Raw genomic sequence first — 19,136 nt, 5'->3', positions numbered from 1 at the left:
TCTGGAATCCTCCTCCATCCCATGAATCCCCCAGAATTCACCCCAAAGCAGGGTGGGAGGGCAGGGACCCATCTGTTAGGGGGGGTGCAGAGGAGATGCCACTGGGCACCCAGACAGTGTAGCAGCAAACCATGTGTGTGAGCTGGAAGGACTGACCACGCCTGGGCCTTCAGCAGAAAGCCCCTCCAGTGCCTGGCTGGGATTCAGGGCAGGTGCTGGGGCTGCAGAAATCTCTGCAACCTGGGCTGTGTGCCCAGGCTGAAGCCACATGCTCAAAGCAGCCTCTGGTGCTGCTATTCTGGCCGTGGCAGAGGCCACACCACATCCAGCCTGGGCACAGCACTGCACAGATAATCCTTAACCAGTCCCTGCCTCAGTTTCCCCCTCTCTCAGGAGAATACAAAGCCAAGTAACTTTGGGATGTGTGGGGTACTGAGTGAGGAATATCAAACCCAGGCCCTGGTTCTCTGGGGTAGAAACCTCACTGCACTTTGGATGCCAGCAGATAAGTGGGTTTTCCTTGAGCCTGGCACAGAAATCCCTGTGGCAGGGCTGTGGGTCTGGCTGGCCCCCACTGTGTCCTGTTCCCATCTTGGGCAGCCCATGGTGGTTCTGCCAGGACTGAGATGTGCTCCAGGCTGCAATCACTGTGTTCTTCACAGAGCCTTTGGGTGCTGCCTGGTAAGATGGTGTGCAGGAAACCCAGAAACCTCTCTGATGAGAGATTATGAACTTGGCCTAGTCACAAACCAAGCTCCCACGCCAAGGTGAGGAGCTCTGGGAGCACAACCTGGGGTTCCAAACCCCAAAGTCCTTCCCTTTCTGAGCAGACTGTCCAGGAGAGGCTTAACCAGAGCTCAGTGAGAGTTTGGGATGCTCCAGCTGGGAAAGCAGGGACCACACAGATCCCACCAAGCAGCAGCTCTCCTGGCAGGGTGCAGGGAAGGAGCAGGAGGACCAAGAGCTCAGGTGCAGGAGGAACCAGCTGAGCTCTCATTCCTCAGCTCCCCACCAGAACCAGCAGTGCAGGCAGGCTGGGAGAGCTGCTCTGCCTTCCCAGGCTGGAGTGTCTCACCCTGCCTTTGTACTCCCCTGACAATACAGGAATAAAAATAACCAGGCTGCATTTGCAGAGAGATAAAAGTGAAGTTTGCCTTTTGTGTCTGTCCGGGCAGTGGGACAGCAGCACCAATGGAGCTGTGTGGACATGACACATGGGAATTTCTGACATATCTTTTCCCACTCTGACCTTGAGAGACACAATAAAAAGGGGCTTTGCAGCACTCACACAGCCACTCAGTCCTAGCACCAAGGTTAGTAATACAGAGCATGTCTGTGTGCACGTGTGTCCCCGCTACTAACCCGCTTCACCTCCGCAGGGTGGATGTTCCCAGAGGACAGGGGAGGGTGGGAGAGAGCAGGACCAAGAGCATTTTTGCTGAGGGCTGTGTGTTTTGCCACGCTGTGGCTCCATTCGTGGTGGCTGTGGCGTTCCAGAGCTCTGCCGGGTGATACCACATTAGATGGATATTAGAAAGCACAATCATACAAGTGCTTTTTCCAAGCAGCTGCCACAGTGGCCTTCCAGAAGGGTCTTCCCAGGGATAATACATCCAGCCTGGCTTTTATCCTCCTGCAACATTGCTCTGCAGAACAGACCTGGGTCGTTGCAGAGGGTTTGTGCAGGACACCAGGGCTCCGACAGGAGCTGGGATGGATTTTAGCTGAGTTTATCAAGAAAATGGGTGTCGTTGACAATCTCACCTAGAGTGCAAATGTGGATTTTGACACCAAAGCAATGCCAGCTCACCCAGCTGGGGCTTCCAGTGCAGGGTTGATAGCAGCAGAAGGGAAAGTGTTCTGGAATTGTCTGGTTGTTATAATTTTTATTAGCTAGTATTGTTGTTGCTGTCTTCTCTCACTCTCTAAAATTAAAAGCATGTTGCTCTTGGTTCTCAACCCACCAATGTGTGCTTGCCCATGCACTGACCCTTTGTCCCTTCCCTCCTTTCAGTATCCAGGTGTCTTTCACTCTTCCTTCAGTGCTGCCAAGTGTTTCTCCAGCCAGACAAGATGTCTATGCTGGACATGAGTGAGTTTGGGGAGGCTGCTCCGTACCTCCGGAAAAGCTACACGGAGCAGCTGAAGCTCCAGACAATCCCCTTCGATGGTAAGAGCCCAAAGCAGCTCAGCACAGCCCTGTGTGAGTGCCCTGAGCCAGCCCCTTGGAGCTCTCCTGGGAATCCATCCCTGTCCCTTTTCCAGTGCTGCTCTTCAAGCAGGGACTCCAGGCTTCCCCCAGCATCTGAGAGGGAGAATTCCCTCAAAAGTGGGAAAAGCAGGTTTTTGACTTTCCCCTTGTTTGCTGAGGTGAGGGTGGAGGTGGCCCTTCATCTTCCCTGACACTGAGGGGCAGCAGCAGGGATGAGGGATTTGTGTCAAAGCCTTCTCCAGCTCCATTTCATTTGGGAGGTGTCCTCTCTGCCCCAGCCACCCTGCTTTTCCTTGGTTTTCCGTGCCTGGGCTCCAGGGCCCAACTTTGCTTCTCTCACCTGGGCAAAAAGGGAGTGTGTTGCTTGCTCCTACTGTCCTTTTTTATGATGGTTTGAGTGCAGGCACACATGAAGCAGAAGATTTCAGGCTAGAATTCAACCCCAGCTGAGTAAACAGCTTAAAAATATGAAGAAGGTGAAATAATCCTAGCTCCTATGACCAAAAACATAGGAAGGAATAATCACTGTCCTTCCATGTTATCAGACTGTATTTATGTGGCTTTCAGCTGACAATTTCAAATGGTTTCCTACATTTCAACCTGTTTTATGTCTCCTTTTCTTTCCTTTTTCCTTTCCTTTTCCCTTTCCTTTCCTTTTCCCTTTCTTTTCCCTTTCCCTTTCCTTTCCTCCAGGAAAGAAGCGAGCTTGGATCCCAGATGAGAAAGAAGCCTATATAGAAGTGGAAATCAAAGAAAGCTCTGGTGGCAAAGTCACTGTGGAAACCAAAGATAAGGAAGTAAGCAAAATACCTTTCCTTTTCCAAGGGACAGCAAGTGTGTGCGGAGGGGGGGATACGTGTGACAAGATCACGTCCGAAATGAGGAGCTCTGGCTGATAACCCTGCCCCGCTCGCTGATCGGTCATGCCCCGGGGGGACACACACAGCACTGTCAGGACACGTAGGCCACTTAGTTGCCAAGAGTGGCCGCGGTTCAGCATCCCCCCATCGAGTGTTTGCTGTCAAACGCGGGTTATCGAGACAGGCAGAGCGAGGGGACAGTCGGGCTGGCCCCGCGCAGCCTCTGGATGGACAAGGACGGGCTGCCCAGAGGCAGCGCCGGCTCCATCACAGCCCTGTGTGATGCTGAACCGCTGCCCGGCTCATCCCGAAGGCTGAAACAAGAGGTAAGGGGCCGATTGGCCAATTCCTGCTGGTTTTAGCCTGGATTTGCAGCAGGAGAACAGGCGCTGGGCACAGGGGTTGGACAGGCTGTCTGGTGGTGAGGCTTCAGCTTTCCAGCAGCAGGAGGGAGGCAAAGCAAACAAGGACCAGCTGGTATTTGTCAAGATAATATCCAGCGCAATTAGCTGCAAATGAGCTTAATTAATATTCCTTTCTTGGCTGTGGGAGTCTCATGGCCCTGCAACTTCATTGCAGAGCTGAGACTTGCCCTGGTGTGAAACTGGGAAAAAGAACAAGGACCTGACCAGGCAGCAAATAGTAGATTTTAGTATTTCTATCTCTCTGCTAGACAGAATGGCGCTGAGAAGTGCTCATGTCTGCCAAATTTAAAAGAAATATAAACAATCATCTCTGAAAAGTGTTTAGGCTTGGAAATATTTTTGTCTGACACTGGGAAAACAAGAGATTTGTCCCAGTTTATTGGGGAGGGGGTATAAATTTTAAAAGTTTGTTCTGCTGTTGAGAACGCCTTCAGCTTCTGAGAGCAAAGCAGTTTCCAAATCTTTTTAGCTGTTCCCTCTCGAAACTGTCTTTTTTAACAATTTGTCACGGATTTACAAAATCAGAAACTATATCAGCTTTCCCTGGGTCAGTGTTTCCAGCAGAAATTGATTCAAGAGAGACGTAAACTCACCCTTATCCTTCTGTCTACACTCCTGCTTTTAACACCTAACACCTTCAACACCACGCACTTCATCTTCACCCATTAAAAAAGCCTCTGAAAGGTTTAATTTCATCTTTATTAACAAGACCAATTGCTAAATCCAGCTTGTCCCATCCAGGCCAGATACGTAACGCGATAGTTTCCCCGTGCTTGGCTTCATGGGATTAAATAAATCCAGTTTTAAGTGAAGGGGTACAGGCTTCAGCTGTTTGCACAGGGACTGTGCTGCCACAGGCTTTTAGGCTGTGAAGAAGAGCCTGGGATGGGTGTCAAACACATTGTGGGGGGACATACTGGTACTCCTTGGCTTGGACTCCTTCTGTCAGGCTCCACCATGGCCCATCTCCTGGAGCAGGGGGCAAGTCTGGGGCTTGCTTATCCCAGCTGGGCTTTGTGTCTGGATGCTGGTGGGACTCCCCTAGCCCTGTCACCCCAAAATGAGGGTGACAGCAGGCATGGGGCCAGGGCTGTCCCCAACATGGGACTATCAGGATGTCCACCAACCCGTCAGGCTTTGGGATAGGGGGTGTTTGGGGGGAGTCTGGGGTCCATCTGATGTGTCCCCCCTCCTCTGACAGACGCGGGTGGTGAAGGAGGATGAGGTGCAGCCCATGAACCCCCCCAAGTTCGACATGATTGAGGACATGGCCATGCTGACACACCTCAACGAGGCCTCCGTGCTCCACAACCTGAAGCGCCGCTACTCCCACTGGATGATCTACGTAAGGCCACAGCACCCGGGGGGTCACCCTGTGGGCTGGGGAGGTGAAAGGGTGCTGGGACACCCCCATCCCTCACCCGCCCATTTTCCCCCCTGCAGACCTACTCGGGGCTCTTCTGTGTCACCATCAACCCCTACAAGTGGCTGCCCGTCTACACGGCGCCCGTGGTGGCCGCCTACAAGGGCAAGCGGCGCACGGAGGCCCCCCCGCACATCTACTCCATCGCTGACAACGCCTACAACGACATGCTGCGCAGTAAGCCCTGCCCTGGGGACCCCCATCCCGGGGGACTCTGTGCCCCCCGGGGCAGGGGTGAGGCGGGCAGCGCTGCCCTAACGCCGGCTCCTCTCTTCCAGACCGCGAGAACCAGTCCATGCTCATCACGTAAGTGCCCGGCGTGAGCAGTGAGACCCCCTGTGCTGTGCTGCGCTGCCAGGGGAGCCCTGCATGGGCACCCTGTGCCCGGTAGGGCCCCCCCCAGGCCGTGTCCCCCCCACCCACCCTGGCAGCTGTCACCCTTCCCGCCCAGGCTGCCGCCGTGCCAGGTGACAAAGCCGGGCGGGAAGGCTCCCCCGCACCCCGACAGCTGCGGGAGCTGCCGTGGGGCTGCCAACATCCTCCCGGGAGCGACGGGAAAGGAGAGATGGAGGCCAAGGCCGCAGGGAGATGGCGGCCAGAGGGGCGGCAGAGGGGGAGGAGGGTGACGTGGGAGGGTGTAGGCCAGGTTGATTTCAAGTGACATATAGATAAGGGCTATATAAAGGACTCTAAAGGACCCTTCGCCGCTGCCAGGAGCCACGGACATTTTTAGCCTCGGCCATGGCCTAATTAGGAAAGGCAGGGGCTGTGGAGAGATGCTTGGCGCGTGTCCGGTGGCGGCTCCGCTGCCCGCTCCCCCCGGCTCTTTGTGATCTGGGATTACAATGGGAGAGCAGCTAACTATAGGGATGAGCTCAGCAGGGCCTGCTGGCCACCCACACCCCACGCTGGGCACGGCGGCGCCCGCACTCGCCCGGGCAGGAGCCACCCGGCACGATGGCCCTGCCATCTCCAAGACACCCCAACAAAGCAGGGCGTGCTGAAACCACCAGCGAGGCCGGTTCCTGGCTGATCCCAGACAGCTGAAGCCCCGGGGCGAGGGCTGTGCAGCCTTGGTGGGCGCCAGCACCTCCTGCCATGTCTGAGGAGGGCAGCTGAGCCCCCGCGGCACCGCCAAGGAGTCGGGCACAGCCAAGAGGACACGGGGAGATGGAGCTGAGTTCCTCTCCAAAGGCAATCCCCGAAGACAAGCACACTCCCAGGCTGGAGGGATCCACAGCTCCAGCCTCCCTGTCCCTCCGACCCTTGGCTTGTCCCTCCTCGGTGCGTGGGTGCAGGTGGCAGGGTGTCTGTGTGAGTTGTGCCTGTTCTTTGCCTCATGCCCTTGATCTGTGTATTTCTGTTGCTCTAAGCGGAGAATCTGGTGCTGGTAAGACTGTAAACACCAAGCGGGTCATTCAGTACTTTGCCATTGTCGCAGCCTTGGGCGACACACCGGGCAAGAAATTAGTAAGACCCTCTTTTGAAACAAGTTCTTGCTGTTTTCTTCCTTTTCTTTTCTTTTTTTTTTCTTTTTTTTTTTTCCCTCCCCTCCTCCTTTCTTCTTTTTACTGTTTCTTCCCCCGACTTTTTGCAGTTGGAAGTGTGTTTTGGTCTGACCCACCCAGGGCTTGGCTTTTCCCTGACTTTTGAACAAGCAAGGCTTGAAATTATTCTGCTCAAGGGGAAATGGATTTTTTTTTTTTTTATGTGGCTGCTCAATCTGTGCAGTCTGGAAGAGGCACTTTAGACATTCTTTTCTCTTCCTCCTTCAACACCCCACCAATCTTCTTAAGGAGCATTAAAAGGATGGAATAAACCTTCCATTTCCCACCTTGCCTCTTTTAAGCCTTGCTTTTCAGCCTTTTCTCCTTTTTTTTCCCCCTCTTGTTCATTTTGACCCTTTTCTACCTTGTGCTTTTCTTGCTCTTGTTTTGATTCTTGCATTTCTTTGGTGCTGGTTATTTTTGAGCTGCCCTTGCAATTGCTTATTTCTTCTGGATACATTGAGGCTCCAGCCTGCTTTTCCCTCTTGGAAGCAAACTGGCTGCTTTAGGTATCAAACAAGCAATACTTCAGCATTGTTTTATTTCCTCTTCTTTGGGTTTGGATTTAACTATTCTTGCTTTTTGATGCATTTCTTTATTTTCTCAAGCTAATCTATTTAACAACTTTTTGGCATTTCTTACAAAGTTTAATCCTCCTGTTTTTTGGTTTTTTTTTCTTGGACTTCTTTTGGCACTAAATGGTCATGCCCTGCTTTTCTGACCATGCTTCTTGTGGCTCTTGCCTGGCTTTCTTGGATTTCTAAAGACAATTTTCTTTCCTTTCTCTAGGCAGCTCTTGCCACTAAAACTGGGGTAAGTGTTGTGGACTCTTTAATGCTGAGGACAGAGTTCTGCTGCACTACAGATCTGTGATGGGGTGATGTGTGGGGCCTCTGCCTTAGGTCTGGGTCCAAGGGCTGCCCCAGCAGCAGGGCAGTGTTTAGTTCTCCAGTTGGCTTTGTATCACCCACCTTCCCATAGCTGGAAGCTTTGATGTTTCACCTCTCAGTGACTTTCTGTCTTCCTGACTCCAGCCTCTCCTCCAAGGCACCATTACTCTTGGAACAGTTGTTTCTAACCAGCACAGTGTTTGTCTGGGGGTTAATGATGTGGCCTCCTCTAAAAATGAGGTGAAGCCTCCACTCCCTGCAGACATTAGTGTGTCTCCCAGCCTCGAAGTCCAGCTGAGGTTGGTGGTGCTGAGGGGCAGGAGAAGACCCTCTTTGCTCTGGCTGCAGAGCAGTGCCCTGGTGATGCCTGGACATGCCACGTCCTGCAAAGCCCTGAACTGGCTCAGCCCACCACGCTGCAGCTGATGTCCTTCTCTGGGGTACATTGTTGAGGTGCTTGCTCAGCTCCAAGGAAACCCAGCAAAGGTTCAGTCCCTGGTGCTCCCAGCACCCCAAGGGCTCAGCCCTTCCAGCAGCCCAGTCAAACATCCTCAGGCCTTGTTTTCTCTGAGCCTTTAGCTGATACACACCCTTTGTTGGGGGGTGTTCATTACCACATGGGTCTCAGAGCACTGGGGCAAACTTAGGGTGAGACATCTGAATGGGGGCTGAATCTGCGGGTCCTGGGGCTGCCCCCATTGAATCTCACAGTCCAGGCAATTTTAGGTCAGGCTGAATTTAAAGATAGCAGATCTCAGGATATCCAGGTAACAAGATACAGTTTGTTGATAACAGCGATTCAGAGCTGCTCCCTCTCCCTTTTGCCCCTCCCATCCCTGGAGCTGCAGAGGTGGAGCAGTGCTGGGTCCAGCATTGGAAAGGGAGGGTGGACAGAGCCCAGAGCTGGTGCTCCTCTCCTAAGGAAAGCCCTGTGAACTGTAATTTGTCAGAGAATGGGCCAAAGCTCTCATGAAAAATCCTGCAGGTCCCTGTGCCACCAGGCTATTGCTGTTGTCAAACCCCACTGTCCTTCCTGTGATTGGCACCAGTCTCTTGCTTCTCTCCTCAAATTCTTTTCCTGCTTTACCTGCATTAGGCATTTGCTGCCTCTTTACCTTTGAACTGGGCACGTGAAACATCAATGGAAAAACAAAGTTAGGGGAAGATTAATCTCTGGGTTTGCTCAGGAGAGCTCCAGTGTGTCCAGCAGGTCACACCAGCTGGGACCTGTGGTGTGTTCCCATCACACCAGGATCCTGCTGTGCAAGTTGTCAATATAAAGAGTTGTTGATCCAGCCTGTTTTTTAGATCTCTTCTTTTGCAACGTGCTGTGATTTGAATTGTCCAAAACTTTGGTTTGGTGGAAGAGGAATTGCCTGGCAGAGTCAGAGAGCCTGAAATGACTCAGACTGTTCTGGTGACATTGTGTGCTTGCTCTTGGTTTGCATATTGAAGCTCCAAAGAAAGGGGCTGAGGGCTGCTGTGTGCAGAGGGCACAGTAGCCTGGGTCTCCAGGGGGACCAGTTCAGGCAAGGAGAAGCCCACAGAGAGCACTGCTGCAAACCCCAGTTCTGCTGACCCCTAAACTCAGCATGTGCAGGCTGGAGATTTACTCACTTTGGGGTAGGGGAAGTGTCCTGCAGCCTACTCTGAGCTCCTTCAGCCTCCCTGGTGAGATGACCTGTTTCAGGTGGGCATGGAAACAGCTGCAACAGCTCACTCAGGGCCCTGGTGTAGACCTATCATGGATGTAACTCCCAGAACAGCCCCATTGCCTCCTGAGATAGGGAGGTGCCTCAGGAGCAGCAGGTTTTCAAAAACACCTAATGAGGGTAGCAAGGAGCCACTCCCTCTGCTCTGTGTTTTGATTACAGATCCCCTCTGGCTCAGTGGAGCTGACACATCTTTTGGTTTTGTTTTTTTTTTTACAGGGCACCCTCGAGGACCAAATCATCGAGGCTAACCCAGCTATGGAAGCTTTTGGCAACGCCAAAACCATAAGGAATGACAACTCCTCGCGTTTCGTGAGTGCCTCAGCAGGACAGGGAGCTGGGAATGTCTCTGTAGGCTGGATGTGTGGCTAGTGGTATTGTGGGTTTGTACAGTGTGAGCCCAAGGCACTCAGCAGGGAGCTGGACCTGCTTCCTGGTGGGATTGGAGTGCCAGGGCCAAGTTTTCCTGGTTACATCAGTGCAGCAAATAGCGGCCAGCACGAATGGCCCTGGTGCCACAGCCTGTGAGTCAGTGGAAGATCCTGGAGAGATGTCCCTTCCAGGATCAGAGTAGAGGGACACTAAGCACAGCCTGGATTGCTGGGGCTGGGACAGACAAGTGTGTTCCTTCTGGGAAGCACCACTGTTCTTGCTAAGCCCAGCCTGGCTCTGCTCTGGGTTGCAGAGCTCCTGTGCCCTGCAGGGGAAGGAGGCACTGCTGGGGGAGACCCTCAGCACAGCACAGAGCAGGGGGCTGTGGGCAGCCTCAGTATCACACCACCCCACGGGAGTGCTTAGGGTTAAGAACAGGCCTAAGCACAGGGATTTATCTGCTCTCAGTGAAATTTCTGCCAGCCTGGTATTTAAAGCCCTGGGCAATGCTGTCTGAGCCTCTCTGCATGTTACAAACCAGGGAACTTCACCCCTCTACGGCTCATAGAGCTCAGAAACTTGCCTGGTCAGCAGAAGCCCAAGAAGTGGGATGTTAATTCAGTTTCTAGGGGGTGTTCAGAATCATATCTGTGTAGCCAAGCCCAGAACTTACCTCCTGCACGTGTTTTCAGGGCAAGTTCATCCGGATCCACTTTGGTCCCTCCGGGAAGTTGGCCTCGGCAGACATTGACATCTGTGAGTAGCCATGTGCCAGCTGCAGGGGGGAGGGAATCCATCCCACTCTTTGTGCTGGTGCTGGGACAGCTCTGGGAAAGAAGCAGCCCTCCTCTAACCCCTCTGCCCTATTTCATTCTAGATCTTCTGGAAAAATCCAGAGTGATTTTCCAGCAGCCCAAAGAGCGAAGCTACCACATCTACTACCAGATCCTCTCTGGGAAGAAACCAGAGCTACAAGGTAAGGCAGCCAAAGATGCAGCACAGCCCTTACAGCATGATGGCCTGAAAATAGCCACAGACAGCTCTGCTGTCAGCTTTGAGGTTCACAGGAATGAGCAAATCCAGCTCACCATGCAGGTACTGCCCTCCAATGCTTTGTAGCTGTGCAGGATCATAGGATTGGTGGATAATTCAGGGTGGAAGGGATTTCAAGAGGTCATCCAGTCCAGTTTCCTTTATCCCCACAGGCTGAGAAGCCAGACTAAAGCCCTTTCTGCCACTGTCTAGGAGCAGAGGTCACTCAGGGTCTATCTGCAGGGTGGGAGTGCACTTGGCAAAGCTGCCTTGCACAAAGGCCTTGTCATGTGGTGGGTACAGCACTGACCTCAACCAGCATGTGCAGGTTGGAGATTTACTCATTTTGGGGTGGGGGAAGTGTTCTGCAGCCTACTCTGAGCTCCTTCAACCTCCCTGGTGAGATGACCTGCTTCAGGTGAGCATGGAAACAGCTGCAACAGCTCACTCAGGGCCCTGGTGAAGACCCATCCTGGATGTGTCCTCCGAGCAGCTCTGCCCTCCAGGGGCCACATCCCACAGAGTGCTCAGGAAACCTTTCCCCATGCAGAAGGAAGGCTGGCACAGCCCCCTGGGGTGGTCAGCTTTTAGCTGTGGGCTCCTGAGCTTGGTGCTGAGCAGCACCTTATTAGGCAGCTCTGGAGAGTGGCACAGAGCAGTAATCTTATCTGGTGTCACAAGGGCATGGTGGCCACTTCTAAATCAGTCTGCAGCCAAGCCATATCCCAAGATAGCAAGCTGGAGGCGATCAGAGGAGAGGTGGACCCATGTGTGGACCTGCCTGGGCTGGAAGAGGCTGTTCCTCCACCAGCTGGTGCCCTCTAGTTGAGGCTGGTGAAGCCTTCCCTCTGCACCCATGGCCAAGGCTGCCTCTCTGCCCAGCTCTCTGTCAGACTGACCTCACCCTCTGCATGTCTTCCCCCAACAGATATGCTGCTGCTCTCCCTCAACCCCTATGACTACCACTTCTGCTCCCAGGGTGTCACAACTGTGGACAACCTGGATGACGGCGAGGAGCTCATGGCGACAGACGTACGTGTACAGCCTGAGCCAGGGAGGGCACAGCTTCCTTCTGGGCAGCTCTGGGGTCCTGTCCTGCCTTCTCGTGTGTCCCCCACTCTAAATTAGCTGGGAGTTCCCTCTGGTTTATTGGCAGTTGCTCTGCACTTGCTGTGAGCCTGCAAGGGAGAGCAGAGTGACCCTGATCTCCATCAACTGCCTCATCCAGACAGGGAAGGGAGAGTAATTCCCTGCATTAGGAAGGGCTTGTAGCACTTCCCATAGTGCCCATGAGCAGGAAGGTTGTAGAATCATAGAATCATTGAGTTGGAAAAGACCTCCAAGGTCATTGAGTCCAACCTGTGCCCAATCCCCACCTTGTCCCCCAGCCCAGAGCACACATCCAGTCCTTCCTTGGACACCTCCAGGGATGGGGACTCCACCACCTCCCTGGGCAGCTCCTTCCAATGCCTGACCACCCTTTCAGTGAAGAAATTCTTCCTGATGTCCAACCTAAACATCCACTGGCACACCTTGAGGCCATTTCTTGTCCTGTCCCCTGTTCCCTGGGAGCAGAGCCCGACCCCCACCTGGCTCCCCCCTCCTGTTGTAGAGAGTGAGAAGGTCTTCCTGAGACTTCAGCTTGGAATACCTCCTTCTGCATGCTAAGATAATCCTTTTGGTTTTAAATGGGTCTTGTGGGAGCTGGACTCACTTTCAAAGTCCCATGGACAGGTTTCCTTGGTTAGGTGCCCATCCTGCCCAGAGCCCCAGGACAGTGAGAGCACCTTAGGAGATGGTGGGATGATGGACCAATCGTCACCTCAGAGTGATTTTGTTCTCTCTGTGCTGCTTTGTCTCTCCTCAGCACGCCATGGACATCCTGGGCTTCAGCAACGATGAGAAATATGGCTCCTATAAAATAGTGGGGGCCATCATGCACTTTGGCAACATGAAGTTCAAGCAGAAGCAGCGAGAAGAGCAGGCAGAGGCTGATGGCACTGAAAGTGAGTTGGGCTCTGTGCTCCAGACCTGTCTGGCCTAGTCTGGGCAAAGTTCTCCCAAGGGCAGGCTGGGATAACTCCCCCTAACCTGGCCCGTGAAGGTCAGAGACTGTGATCCCAAGCACCCACACCAGGCCCTGCTATAGGTGCACAAAGGGGCAGGAGTATTTAGGGCAGTCTTTCTGCAAGCACTAGGTGGTCTCATCTGCATCAGACTTGCCTCAGCAGCACCACAGGGTGTCACACCCCAGCTGGGTTTCATCTCGTTCAGTCTTCCCCTGCTTTTCATCCCTTGCACTTCATTAGACAACATTCCAGAGCAGGGCATCCAGAGGATGAGCCAGGTCAGAATCAGCACTGCAAGGGCCTGCTCAGGTCACAGCCTCCCAGAGAGCAGTTAGAGCAGGGTACAGTCACTGTCTATCATTTTTCCTGGTTTATGGCTTAGGAAAATCCAATGCCAATCATAGATCTAGGAATAGTCAGGCTGCAGAGCAAACCTGGAGGGAGGGTGACTTTCCAGTATGTGGAAGGATGGGAAGGGGGAGCCCCAGTACTTCCCTAGAAGGTTTAATCAGGGATCCAGCAGAAATGACTACCTGGATCAGACTTTGTCATGCTAACATTCATGAGGGAAGAGTTCTCCTTGCCTGAGGAATGTCAACACAGGCTTCAGCTACTGCCTGGTAATTAATGAAGATTTTGATCTGGCAGCAGTTTCCCTACAGAGGTGATTTTCTAGCTACAATCTGCTACTAGGAGTCTTTGAATGATAAACGAGAAAATCACCTCTCTTCCACTTCAAATTCTCTGCATGGAAATCCAAGCTTCCACTGGAAAATGCATAGAAATTTCCAGATAAAATCTGATAAGCACCTGATAAGATGCTATAGCCATTGTATCCAAACCCTAACTTCTCAGGAAGGAGGCCCAGATTTTAAAAGCATCACACAATATCTAAGATGGGAAATCAGATGAGACACTGGAGGAGACTCTGGAGCAGATGGGAAAACTCGTATAGTTAGCACTGATCATCATAAGAGCTGGTCATTTTTTTTTTTGCTTCCTTTTTTCCCTTCCCAGAGCTTCCTTGCTGGCTCCTCATGCCTTTGTCCTGCTTTCCAGGTGCTGACAAGGCTGCCTACCTGATGGGAATCAGCTCAGCTGACCTCATCAAGGGGCTGCTCCATCCTCGTGTCAAAGTGGGCAATGAGTATGTGACCAAAGGTCAGAATGTGGAGCAGGTGAGTGGGACAGGACAGGGGCTCCCTGCTCATGCTGGTGAGTGACTCATCTTGCAGCCAGGCCTGATGTGCTCTGCACAGGGGGAATGGGGCTTCAGTTCACTCCCTCGGGTTTAGGAGGAGACTCCAGAGAAGCAGGAGAAGATGTATCCACAGTTAGTGGCTTTCAGTAGCTGGGAAAATTGTGGCAGAGCTGCAGATAGCTTTGCACATGAACCATGGCTGGAGGTTCAGTGCCCTGTCTTTGAGATGTGGGTTGGATCACAGCCAGAGGAGGTCCAGGTTCTATGGATCTGCTTCAGAGACAGTCACACTCCTGTGGAGAGTCCAGCCCTGAAAAGTAGAAAACTCATCTAAACACTCATCCAAACTGATCTTGTGGGAGATTCAAATGTACCAAAAATATATCTTGCCAGATTCTGGCCACATCTCAGTTCAGAACCCAAACCTGGCCTGAATAGTGCAAGCCAGTCCTTAAATACAATTCGAGAGGATCTTAGGATCTTATCCAAAGTGAGCTGCAGGCTCTTGACAGGGCACAAGGCTTCTGAAAATATCACTTTAGACTGTATTTGTATCCTAAGACCTTGGGAGCAAGACTAGACTGGGACACAAGAACACACCTGTGAGCAAAGTGAAACCTAATTTTGGAGCATATACTGTAACCACAAACTCCCTGGATCAGTCTGTCCATCCTTTGTGGGCTGAGAGGAGCTCTCTCCATCCCCCTCTGGCTCCTACAAAAGCAGGGAGCAGCTCATGGCCTGCCCTGTGCCTTGCAGGTGCTCTATGCTGTGGGAGCTCTGGCCAAAGCCACCTACGACCGCATGTTCAAGTGGCTGGTGACAAGGATCAACAAGACCCTGGACACCAAGCTGGCCAGGCAGTTCTTCATCGGAGTACTGGACATTGCAGGCTTCGAGATCTTTGATGTGAGTTCTGCAGGCCCCTGCAAAGGGTCTGGAGGGAAGTTGTGGGGGCGGCTCTGTCTCCTCCAGGGAACTGCTGGCCTTGATGGGGAAGAGCTGTGGAGCAAACAGGCAGCTCACAAGGGCTGATTTAACACTGCTGTGGGCACATCTCCAGGGATTCTAGGCTACCTGCTCTCACAGCAATGCAGCTGGGCCTGGCAGAGATCACCCTCCACACCCAGACAGAGCAGAAGGGTGAACCCCTTCACTGCTGGAGCTCCTCCTTCTGACTCAAATCTGTTTTGTTCTTGCAGTTCAACAGCTTTGAGCAGCTGTGCATCAACTTCACCAATGAGAAACTGCAACAGTTCTTCAACCACCACATGTTTGTCCTGGAGCAAGAAGAATACAAGAAGGAAGGCATCGAATGGGTCTTCATTGACTTTGGCCTGGACCTGCAGGCCTGCATCGACCTGATTGAGAAGGTAAAACATGACTCAGGGCACAGGAATGGTACTGCTGGTAGATGGTTTGTTTGCAAAGGCTGGAACAGTGAGAGGTGCTCTGCTACCAAAATTAAATTGTTCCCTCCCCGGTCAGTGGCAAGTGCCCAACTTTATTTTCCCCACACTTACAGCTCAGAGTCTCCAGCCAACAGAGACCTTTTTGACAGAAATTCTGACTTTATGAAACCATGGAAATTATGTTCCTGTGCACTGGTGAGCCACAAAACCTGGTACAGCCTTTTCCTCCAGAGAACTGCCCTTTTTCCCCTCCCCACTTACTGCCTTTCAGTGCCTCTTACTTGATTCAGAGCATCTTGTAGAAAAGATCTCCGTGCATGGAGGAAACAGCTTTTTTGACTGGGAAAGGAGAAAATCTGTCAGGATACTGGGGAGGATCTCCCCTTCCCAACAATCTAAAGGAGCTGGACAAGCTCCCGTGTCTTGCAGGCCTGGCCAGTTCCACTCAGACTGGCTGGAGGTCAGATGCAGCCTGGAATATGCCAGTGATAACTTGGCCCCTGGCCAGTGTCTTGCATCTGAACCCTTGTTCAGGTCTCCCAACTCCAGCCTTGCCTCACCTTGCTCAGTGGCACATCCCTGTTCTGGGATGGGACTTGGCAACGCTGAGCTCAGTCCTGTTCATACCCCCTTCTCCCTGCAGCCAATGGGAATCCTGTCCATCCTCGAAGAGGAGTGCATGTTCCCAAAAGCTTCTGACATGACCTTCAAATCTAAGCTCTACGACAACCACATTGGGAAGTCTCCCAACTTCCAGAAGCCCCGTCCGGATAAGAAGCGGAAATACGAGGCCCACTTTGAGGTGGTGCACTATGCGGGTGTGGTACGTCCCTGTCAGCTCTTCCACAGCATTCCCACCTTCCCCTGGCAGGGACAGGGCTGTCCTCACCTCTGCCTCTCCTGTGACAGGTGCCTTACAACATCATTGGGTGGCTGGACAAGAACAAGGACCCCCTGAATGAGACAGTGGTATCCATCTTCCAGAAATCCCAAAACAAGCTCCTGGCTTGTCTCTATGAGAACTACGTGGGCTCTGCTTCAGGTGAGGAGCACCCCCAACCCTTTTTTGACCTTGGTCTCCCCCTCCCTTTGCAGAAAAACCTTTCACTCCCATGCCCAGCTGTTGGTGCAGCCTGGGCAAAGGGAAGGCCCACATTGATCCCTAAAAACCTCCCTGGCCTGGATAGGTGGGTGCTGGCCTAAGGGCTTTAGGTGTGTGGTCAGGACCAGGCTGAGCTGGTGTGGGGCTGTAGGGCCGTCCTGGTGGCCCCTTGACTTTGGGGTGTGTGAAGGGGTCTCTTGTTAGCAGGAGCTGAGGAGCAACACCCAGAACTGGGCTCTGTGGGAGATGTTTTTGGTGTCTTTGGCTTTGTTCTGCAGCAGGGCACAACCACCTCTGCTTTACAGAGAGTGGGGGCTGTGGGCATTTCAGGGGTGTTTGGGGGGTGCTCCTGAGTCCTTCAAGCTGAGGAGATGTTTTGCTGATGTAATCAATATTTCAACCCAACAGAGGAGCCTCACAAGCCGGGGACCAAGGAGAAACGTAAAAAGGCAGCTTCTTTCCAGACAGTGTCACAGCTGCACAAGGTAAGAGCCAGCCTCTCATCCAAGGCATTGAGGGAAACATGCTCAGAGGGTCCCATGGCAGTCCCACTTCCCTGTCAAGACTCTTGGCATCTTGCACATGAACTCCTGTGGCCTGAAGGACCCCCAGAGCTCCTCAAGGACCCCCAGAGCAACTCGAGGACCACCACTAGGCAAAAACTCCCAACACCTTCTCATCCCTGAGCAAAGGGCCTGTGCCTGGCAGAGTCCCAGCCCTGTCCCCGTGCTCCTAGGGCAGGACATGAGGTGGTGGCTCCCTTGGAGCTGGGGCTTGTGCTGCTTCTGCCCACGTGATGCTTGCGCTGCTCGGCAGCTCCTTCGCCTTTGAGAGAGCGGCAGTTAAGACTTGTAGTGATGTTTAGATAATGTATTACATGAACATCACTTTAAGTCTGTGCTACTTCTCTCCTCACTCTTACCAGCGGGAAGGACAACCTTTGGGCAGAAGAAAATGGAGGAGGATCTTACAGGTCTCTGTCCTGGGAGGTGGCCTGGGCTGTTTTACAGCTCAGGATAACACACATCCCCATTCCATGCTCACCATAGGAGTTACTAGTCCAAGCCAGAGCTTAACCAACTGGAAAACAGCCCAGAGGGGTTTGTGGGCCCATGTCCTGCCATGACAGCCTTGTGGTGACAGGGTCACAGCACCAAGGCTGACAGAGCTCAAGGAGTGTTTGAACAACACTCTCAGGCACATCATGGGATTGTTGGATGTCCTGTGCAGGACCAAGAGTTGGACTTGGATGATCCTTGTGGGTCCCTTCCAACTAGAAATATTCCATGATTCTGTGGCAGGGTGCTTGAAGAAGGCAGAGCCCCTGTTCAGGGAGAAGTGTGACTTTTTTTTCTCCTGGACAAGTCACAGACCTTGGGGAAAGGTGTCTGTGGTGACAAGTTGCCCCGTGGTGATGTGGAGCTTGGGAAGGTGTTCCCTTCCCTGAGCTGGTCCTGAACAGGCTGAGCCTGTATGAGCAGGGGAAGGAAAGATAAGGGTGCAAGTGCTTTTCCCACAAGCAAAGTCAGGGCTATGTCATGCCTTGAGCCCTGCCTGGGAGAGAAAGGAGGTGCAGTCTGGATTGGCAGGGCCCTCTGTCACAGCTGTAGGGGGTGAAGCACTGTGGAGGTGCAGGGAACTACTGATGAGCCAAGGATTGCAGCCATTGTGGACCCCAGCACTGGAACTGCAGAGTGCTGAGCTCAGGGCTGATTGTCACCAGCAGAGATCTGTACCAGGAATATGCTCAATCCTGACTTCCTGGCTCTCCCCCACAGCAAAACTTTACTTACAAATACTTGGGAAGCATCTGGCTCCTCTCTGGCACAGCAAAACCTGCAGGTGCCACTTGGCTTGTCTGCCAGCCCAGTCCCCTCTGCCGTGGCTCCCATCCTGGTAGGAGGCAGTGGTCCTGCCCCGGGCACAGGATGTCCCACTGACAGGATAGCAGGAGGGAATTCCCCCTTTCTCATGACAAAAGGGGCTCTCAGGGTCTGCTCTCTCCCTGCCTGGGAGGGGAAGGGGCTGGAGAGAAGTGTTGTAGGGGAGCAGAGCTGTCACCTCACCCCGTGTCTGCCCTGCAGGAGAATCTGAACAAGCTGATGACCAACCTGCGCTCCACCCAGCCCCACTTCGTGCGCTGCATCATCCCCAACGAGACAAAGACCCCAGGTATGGGTGGGCTGAGGCAGCAGCCTGGCAGTGCCCCTGGGGACACCCACATGTGGGAGCTGGCAGGGATTCTTGCATCCACCTTCTCCCCAAGCCTTTTCATGCTGCCGCTGAGCCCTGATCCCATCTCAGTGTTGACTCTCTGTGACCCAGGTCAATCTCCTCTGCTGGGGAGAAGGAGCTTTGCCATGCTCCTGTTTTGGCTGTGCCTTGATGGTTGGGCTGCTTTGCACTTGTATATAACAGCAGGCACAGATGAGTCTGTCAGAGTGACTCCCTCCATCTGAGGCCCAGGCTGCAGCCCTGGTGCTCAGCACGGACCTGCAGGATGGGTCAACACCCATGTTGAAACCACAGGATGTTTCCAGAGATCAGGCCCAGGCTGCAGCTCTGTTTGCTCTGTCTTCTTGGGCTGAGCACCTGCTCCAGCTCTGTTCTCACCCACAGGAGCCATGGATTCCTTCCTGGTGCTGCACCAGCTGCGGTGTAACGGTGTCCTCGAGGGCATCCGCATCTGCCGGAAGGGATTCCCCAACAGGATCCTCTACGCAGACTTCAAGCAGCGGTAACACCCTCTTCTTCCTCACCTGGCAACCCACACATGTTCTGGGGAGAGACAAGACTTGTCCTGGTTCTGATCTGCTCCCCAGCCTGTGCAGGGCTGGTCTGAACCCCCACATACCCCCAGTGCGTGTACAGTTTGGGAT

At 53.1% G+C, this 19,136-nt stretch overlaps 1 protein-coding gene across 4 annotated transcripts in view; it reads left to right on the top strand.

Annotated features, from left to right (window-relative positions):
* Window positions 1–1,809: 1,809 nt before the first annotated feature.
* Window positions 1,810–19,136, top strand: part of MYH7B (myosin heavy chain 7B) — a 28,326-nt gene continuing 10,999 nt past the window's right edge. The window contains exons 1-20 of one of the 4 annotated variants that reach the window (XM_027646377.1): window positions 1,810–2,170; window positions 2,906–3,009; window positions 4,699–4,842; window positions 4,941–5,097; window positions 5,199–5,226; window positions 6,294–6,390; window positions 7,257–7,280; window positions 9,289–9,381; window positions 10,134–10,197; window positions 10,319–10,417; window positions 11,402–11,505; window positions 12,341–12,479; window positions 13,602–13,720; window positions 14,503–14,652; window positions 14,946–15,116; window positions 15,799–15,978; window positions 16,065–16,197; window positions 16,666–16,742; window positions 18,342–18,429; window positions 18,877–18,994. In XM_027646377.1, the coding sequence (XP_027502178.1) occupies window positions 2,074–2,170; window positions 2,906–3,009; window positions 4,699–4,842; window positions 4,941–5,097; window positions 5,199–5,226; window positions 6,294–6,390; window positions 7,257–7,280; window positions 9,289–9,381; window positions 10,134–10,197; window positions 10,319–10,417; window positions 11,402–11,505; window positions 12,341–12,479; window positions 13,602–13,720; window positions 14,503–14,652; window positions 14,946–15,116; window positions 15,799–15,978; window positions 16,065–16,197; window positions 16,666–16,742; window positions 18,342–18,429; window positions 18,877–18,994 (2,186 nt within the window). In that variant the 5' untranslated portion in view covers window positions 1,810–2,073. The other 3 variants (XM_027646374.1, XM_027646373.1, XM_027646375.1) reach the window with 3 other exon arrangements.

This window comes from Corapipo altera, unplaced genomic scaffold (genome assembly GCF_003945725.1).
Source record: "Corapipo altera isolate COAL_440 unplaced genomic scaffold, ASM394572v1 64, whole genome shotgun sequence".
Classification (NCBI taxonomy): Eukaryota; Metazoa; Chordata; class Aves; order Passeriformes; family Pipridae; genus Corapipo; species Corapipo altera.
This window is presented reverse-complemented; position numbering and strand designations above follow the sequence as displayed.